The sequence below is a fragment of the Penaeus chinensis genome, chromosome 42 (assembly GCF_019202785.1).
Source record: "Penaeus chinensis breed Huanghai No. 1 chromosome 42, ASM1920278v2, whole genome shotgun sequence".
In the NCBI taxonomy this organism is placed as follows: Eukaryota; Metazoa; Arthropoda; class Malacostraca; order Decapoda; family Penaeidae; genus Penaeus; species Penaeus chinensis.
The window spans coordinates 5898236-5905735 of NC_061860.1; the positions used below are offsets into that span (position 1 = coordinate 5898236).

Here is a 7500-nt window from a genome sequence, read left to right on the forward strand (position 1 = left end):
TCGTCCACACGCCAAGTACCGTCGCCTTGTCATTTTGATGATGTCACGATGCTCACGTGAGGGATACGCCTATTTTACCGCGCAGCATGACTTCGTTTCGTTTCATGGTGGGAATTCCGAGTAAGGCCATTCATTCACCTTCATACCATTAACATTTTGTCAAAGTTTCAGGTAAATCTAAGTGGTGATGGCTGCACAGCGTACGTTTTTGTTTTTGTTACGAAAATGCATTTGTAACAGCCATTTAAAAATTGTATGCATCTAATCTCCATCACGTTTGGCGCCACGATTTTTTTTTATATAGGTTACTGAGCCCATCCATAAAACAATAATAATAAACAGAAAAACAAATAAAAAAAATACTCCCCACCCCCACCCCCCTTTCTCCTTATTTCCACCCCTCATCAGCAAGGGCCCAGCTGTGGTGGTATTCCTTGACCTGGAGAAGGCTTTTGAACTGGCAAGTCCGCTTGCCATTCAGGAAAGCCTGATCCAGAAGGGAATCAGAGGAAAGCTCTTGGCTTGGATAGGTGACTACTTCAGGAACAGGACGGCCAATGTCAAATTCCAGGGTCACCTATCGCAGCACATGCCGCTCGAAAATGGAACGCCACAGGGTGGGGTTCTCAGTCCAGCCCTATTCAACACTTTAATGTCCTGCATCCTCAACATAAACCTCCCAGTGGGGTGCCAGATCATCTCGTATGCAGACGATCTCGCTATCACCTCCACTGGACCACGCAGCCAGAATAAAGCCCAGCGTTGTCTGGACCTCGTGTCAGAGGAGTGTTGTAGGACGGGACTAAAGATCTCTGCTGCCAAATCCAAAGCCATGGCTTTGAGACAGAGAGTTCGAGGCACAAGACTGAAAATCCAGGGAGTGGAATTAGAATGGGTCAAGGACTACCTATACCTTGGGGTAAGGATAGACCGGACCCTCTCCTTCCATAAGGAGGTCCAGTACCTGGTTGACCGAACCAAAGCAAGACTGTCTGTCATGAGAGCAATGACTGGGAGACGCATAGGGGCCAGACACAAAGTACTAAGATCATTCTATGTACATGCTGTCCGGCCCATTGTGGACTATGCCTCAGTCGCTCTAATTGCTGCAAAGAAAAAGCACACAGACAAATTAGAAACAGTCCAAAATGAAGCTGCCAGGATCATTCTGGGTGCCCCGAGGTGGACGAAGGTCCTCAACCTCCTGATGGAGGCAAACCTTCTCCCCCTGGACTCACGAATCGATCTAACGGCAACACAATTTCTGTCAAAGGTCATCCAGGCTCCCAGGAACACAAGCCTAAGACAAAAATTAGTCAGATGCCTCGAACAAGACAACGAGCTCGTTGCAAACAACTCCTGGCTGTCTCATACAGCCAGGGTGTTGATACGCCATCAGCTCAAAGAACAGCTTCTTGCTAAGGGCATGGACTCCCCCCACCCCGACTTTGCCGAAGCCCCGCCGTGGGCACTGAGCCTGATAGAGTTCAACATAATGAACCTGTCAATGAAAAAGAGCCTATACCCCATGCCTAGCCTAAAGGCAGAAGCCCACAGGGTCATTGCAGCCATCACTCCTCCGGGTAGTAGAACATACTACACGGATGGATCGGTCGATCCCTTGAGCCACACTGCAGGCGCCGGCTTTGCAGCTAGGGATGCCACACGATCCATGAGGGTAACAGACAACGCCTCCTCGCTACAGGCAGAGGCAGTTGCAATCATGGGAGCCCTAGGCCACGCGTCCCTAAGGGAAGGACACGTGGTCATACACACAGACTCCAGGGCAGCCATTGACTGTCTTCAGCACAGCTCACCCACAGACAACATCTACCTACTGACCACGATTCTCACAATGGCACAGAGAATTCTTGCTCAGGGTAGAAGAATTATCATCAATTGGGTCCCAAGCCACATCGGCATCAGAGGGAACGAGCTTGCTGATAGACTAGCCGCCGCTGGCAGGGGTATGCCCCCAAATCCCATGACGATAAAACCGAGCCGAAAATTACTTATGGAGAAGTGTGCCTTGGTCGGTCGTACCTTCCTACGGCAGCTCCACAGAGAGGAAACGAGAACCTCCCCCTCGGCCAGCTGGTACTCAGACGCCACAGGCTCTGAACCACTGGCACTCTCTGAAGTAAGCAACAGAGGTACCGAAGTCATTCTTCACAGAATGCGCCTAGGTTACCACTGTGCATGGCAGATTATCCCAACAATCGAACGCGATGAATGGTGCTGCAAGCACTGCGGCGAGCCGAACGCCACACTAGTCCACTACCTAGAAAATTGTAACCATACACAATTCCTGAGACATGGACCGCCCACAACAGCCGCCGTGCTGGTAAAGAGGCTATGCGAAATGCTTACACCATGGCGGCAGCAATCCCGCCGCCACGGTAAGCACCGAGTGTCAGACAACTCAATGAGACAGCCGTAAAAAAGCTGACACAGGCCGGGCCATATCTAGAAGGCCCGGGCGAAGCTAGAACTTCGCAAACCAAACCCCCCCCCCCCCCCCCTCTCCTCTTCTAAGAAGCACTCAACTAACAGAAGAGTTGCTTCTTAGTTAGCTTTATCCCCTTAGTCCTAACCCCTCGCGGGAAAAAAAACAAGAAAAAGTAAGCAGAAGGCGTCGACAAACAGCAGGTGTGAATGGAGGGTTCAGAGAGGACGCATAGCACGGCCTGACTCTTTGACTAGTGGCGGGTAACTAACGGATGCGCGTCTCCTCTGCCGTGTTAATAGGGGGTCCGAAATCTTCAAGGCTCGAGAGACACAAGACGCCTGAGAATAACTCACAATATCAAGAGTACAGGGCTTAGTTTAAGCCTGTTGTTCCTAATTGCCATTTAATGGTCATTTCAACCGCGTTTTCGGGCTTTTAAATCGCCACTCCACGCTTGTCTGTCATTAGACAATGCTTTTACGAAGTTTCTGAAAAATCGATTTTTCAGCCCATAACTGTCCAATATCCCATTAATTTAATTTGATTCAATTGATTCAATTTAGTTGTATTCCATTTGCTACAATGGTTATTAATGGTACGACAAGCTGTCTGTTTTGTTTTATTTTGGTCCTAAAATTCTGAAATTATGATGATGATAGTCACAATTATGATAACAATAATAATGACAGCGGTAGCAGTAATACTAGCAGTAGTAGTAATAGTAGAATTAGCAATTGTAGCAGCAGTGGTGGTGAGGATGGTATCGGAGAGAGAGAGAGAGAGAGAGAGAGAGAGAGAGAGAGAGAGAGAGAGAGAGAGAGAGAGAGAGAGAGAGAGAGAGAGGAGAGAGAGAGCGACGGGGGGGGGGGGAGGGGGGGGGTAGTCAGACAGAGATAGACAGAAATGGATATACATAAGTGTGTGTGTGCATATCTGTGTGTGTGTATATACACACACACACACACACACATATATATATATATATATATATATATATATACAGAGAGAGAGAGAGAGAGAGAGAGAGAGAAAGGAGACAAACACAGAAACAGACCTAGAGAGAAGAAAGGAAATGAAAACACAGATGAATTAATCGACGCATAAATAAATAAAATGAAGTAACACAAGGAATAAAATAATTCTTGTAAAAAAAATAGTTAAAGTAATTACGTAGTATCGGTCCGATTAACTTGGACACGAAAGGATTATCGTTTTTCCCTTTTGCAAGAACGCCGTGGATATTGCAAAGAGAACAGATTGATAAGGCGAAAGAGCCACATTAAGTCCCAGATACATATTATGGCATATATTGATTTTCTTTTGTGTGTGGTATTGCTGTAGTAGTGGCGCGCAGAAATTGCCTGTGTTGGTGAATTTATATTTATATATTTTTCCATAAACACACGCAAACACACGGGCGCACGCATGCACAAACACAGACATACACAAACATACACACACACGAACACACACACACACTCAAACAAACACACACACACGCACGCACGCACGCACGCACGCACGCACGCACACACACACACTCACACACACACACACACACACACACACACACACACACACACACACAAACACAAACACACAAACACACAAACACACAAACACACAAACACATTAACACACACACCTCTCTTGTACCCCTAATGTCATACTCACCCCCCTCCCCCACCCCCAGGCGTGGCCGAGATGGCAGGCAGCCTGAGCGGACGCCTCAACTCCCGCAGAATGGAAGTCCGAGACGGCCACGTGTTGGCGTTTATGCCAAAATCCTCTGCGCCGTCAACCAGAATTAGTCTCTATGGACTCTCCGTGATGCCGGTGCTAGGGGGCGCTCATGCTCACGCTCTCACCCTCAATCGCGGGTCGAGGTGTATGATGCTCGTCAAGGTACGGAATAACAGGTGTTTTAGATGTGTATTTGTGTGTGTTGTCGAAATTCTTGCCTGGTAGTGTTAGGCATGTGATGATTGTTTTTTGGTATTATGTGTATTCGCGTTTGTATTTCAGTTCAGAGATGAATTATGAACTTGTATTGACAGAAGCACACTTAACATAACATGTATATATTTGTCTCACTTGAAAACCTAATAAAACTAAAATGAAAATGATAATATAATAAGAATAAAGATGAAACAAAAAGATAAATCAAGCGAATTGTTGCCATTTCCCTCTTAATCGACACAAGTTCCCTCTCCTCGCCCCAGCTTGGCTCCCGGGAAGAAATGATGCGTTGGATCAATACGTTATCCGATGAGGTTATCAAGATGACGCCCGCCGAACAGCGCTCTGGCCTCACCCTGTATCCTACGCCTGAAAAGGACTCTGCTAGGAACGACGAAGACGCGACGGACGAGGAAGGGAAGAAGGAAGACACGGAGAATGCTAAAGGAGAAGGTGAAGGAGAGACGAAGAATAGAGTGAGTGAGGAGGAAGTTAGTGAAGTTACGGAAGTTCAGGAAAATGGTGATGTCGATGATACTGACGGCGCTGTCGTGATGAGGAAGGATGTTACTAGTTTGCAGGATGTGCTTGATTATCGAGTCAAGATGGAAGAGAGAGAGAAGATTACTTACTTCGGGTCGGGTGATGATGCAGCAAATGAAGAAACGAGTCAGATTAATAAAGAAAACACGTCAGATGACATTGCTAGTACTAAAAATCAAGCACCAGAATCCAGAAGTGTGACAACCCAAGAGGATTTAAAGGCGAAGGATCTTGCCAACAACGGACACCCACCATTAAGACGGCTATCCGGCCAGGTTAGAACGAGCTCCCAGTCTGACTCAGATACGGTCGACAACTTCCTGATGGCCAATACTCTCCCTGAACCCGAAGGCAAGAGGACAGCTGTAAATGGCCACCGCCCTCTAACTCGACTTTATTCCCAGCCTCGCGCTCTAGCTGACGTGCCGGCCTCCAGGAAGACGTCAGGTACAGCTGCCAACAAGAGACTGACCAACGGCGTCAGCGAAGTCAGTGCGAGCGTTCCAAGGGGAGAACAGACGTCTGTGGGGAGGAGGCGAGCACATGAGGACGATGATGGACGCTGTGATCAAATATCGGCGAGCCCAAGAGGCCCTATAAAATCAAGGGAGCCGAGCCGTAATCACGTGGCGGCCGCTGGGGCTTCGTCTCATATCAACTCGCACATTCGCGGACCTTCACGCTCAGGCACTCTCCTTGAGCCTCGCCAGGTGGAGATCGTAGAACAAGAGGTGAAGCCTAAAGCACCCTCAGAAAGCCAAAGGATTTCGAAAAGGGGGGCTTCGGGAGGGGGCGGAGGCGATCGGCGGAAAGAGGAGGACAATACCCGTGCTCCCACGCCCGTGAAAGATGATATAGATGAGACGCCCACGATCACCTGGTCAGTGGCTGCGACCCGAGAGAAGTTCGAGCTCCTGTGCTCCGTCAGTGGCGAGGATAAGCTCGGGAAGCTCACAACCAAGACGCCCATCTCACGCAAGAGGTCGGCCAGGAATTCGGTGAAGAAGAAGAGGTCTCTCGACGGGACAGGAACACCGCGGAGGCAGTCTGTCAAGAGGAGCGTCAGAAGAACCCTGTCCAACATGGAGAGCAGCAACAGCTTTGACACGGAAGGCCTCACCGACGCCGATCCCGGACGCCAACCGCAAAGCGACGGCCTCAGGCTCCCCCCCGTGAGAGACCTCCGGAAGAACTTCGAAGCCGAGCCAACCAGAAATTTGGCCCTCGCAAGCCCTTCGAAGCCTCTCTCGGCGATGCCCTCCAAGACCTCCGTAGCAGGAGGCCCGGCGAAACCCCCCGTCAGACGCACATCCAACATCCTCCAACAGGACGCCATAAGCCCAGCGTCCTCCCCCGAGCCAGGATTCATCACGAGCAAAACGATAAACGGACGACCTAAAGGAAGGATTCGGGACGACGACAAAGGACCCGTGACCCGCTCCCTCTTGGCGACGCGGCCGACCCCGCAGCCGGACAGCCAGGTCGTCATCTGCTGGAGGGGCCCTTACATCGCTCAGGTAAGGAGAAGGGCCGTGATTCGCGACCTCTCTTTTCCCTTCCCACTTAGCTGTGATATTGTCATTTTTTTCCGATTTTATTTTTATTTTTTTCTAATTGTGTGTGATTTCAGATCTGGTGATGATTATGGCCTTTGTGGTAGTTTAAATGTGTTTGTGGGAGATCATGTAGATTATTGTACTGGCGGGGAAGAAGATACTTACGACGGTAAAGGTGTTGTCATTAATGTTTTGTCCTAAAGGTCTCTGTCCCTTTTTTATAATATATTCTTTCTCATGCTGCACTTCCGTTAACTAATTCATCATTCGCTTTTCTCTATTATTTTTTTTACCATTTTCTTTATAATACACTAACTGGATCACAATGAGCCATCCTGCTTTACGTCCTAATTATATTCTTCCCAGTACCACACTTCCACTAAGTAATCTTTATTAGCCTTTATTCTTTACGTTTTAAGTATTTTCCGCTACCACATTCTTTGTTTTTGTCTCTTTTTCCTATATCATTCCACTCGTGTTAATTTATACATAATCAAGCACTTTCCGTCTGTTATATAACGTATTTTCCCTCTACTTGTAACTCATTCACGGTAAGCCAATCCCTACTTCTTAGGATGTATTACTTCCTATAACACATTCAATCTTCATCTATTACTTTATCTTTCTGTTTCTGTAACGTGTTCTTCTCTGTATTTTTCAACCACTTTCCTTTATTCTGTCTCTGTTTCTGTCTTTCTGTCTTTCTGTCTTTCTGTCTTTCTCTCTTTCTCTCTTTCTCTCTGTTTCTGTTTCTGTTTCTGTTTCTGTTTCTGTTTCTGTTTCTGTTTCTGTTTCTGTTTCTGTTTCTGTTCCTGTTTCTGTTTCTGTCTCTGTCTCTGTCTCTGCCTCTCTCTCTCTCTCTCTCTCTCTCTCTCTCCCTCTCTCTCTCTCTCTCTCTCTCTCTCTCTCTCTCTCTCTCTCTCTCTCTGTCTCTGTCTCTGTCTCTGTCTCTGTCTCTGTCTCTGTCTCTGTCTCTCTCTCTCTCTCTCTCTG

General features: G+C 47.8%; 1 protein-coding gene across 6 annotated transcripts in view; it reads left to right on the top strand.

Moving 5' to 3' along the window:
• The window catches only part of LOC125047827 (microtubule-associated protein futsch-like), a 58575-nt gene that overhangs the window by 46431 nt on the left and 4644 nt on the right, over positions 1-7500 (top strand). For all 6 annotated transcript variants that reach the window (XM_047646324.1, XM_047646325.1, XM_047646327.1 and 3 more), the window contains 2 exons: positions 4143-4354; positions 4672-6468. In XM_047646324.1, the coding sequence (XP_047502280.1) occupies positions 4143-4354; positions 4672-6468 (2009 nt within the window). The remainder of the gene's footprint in view (positions 1-4142; positions 4355-4671; positions 6469-7500) is intronic.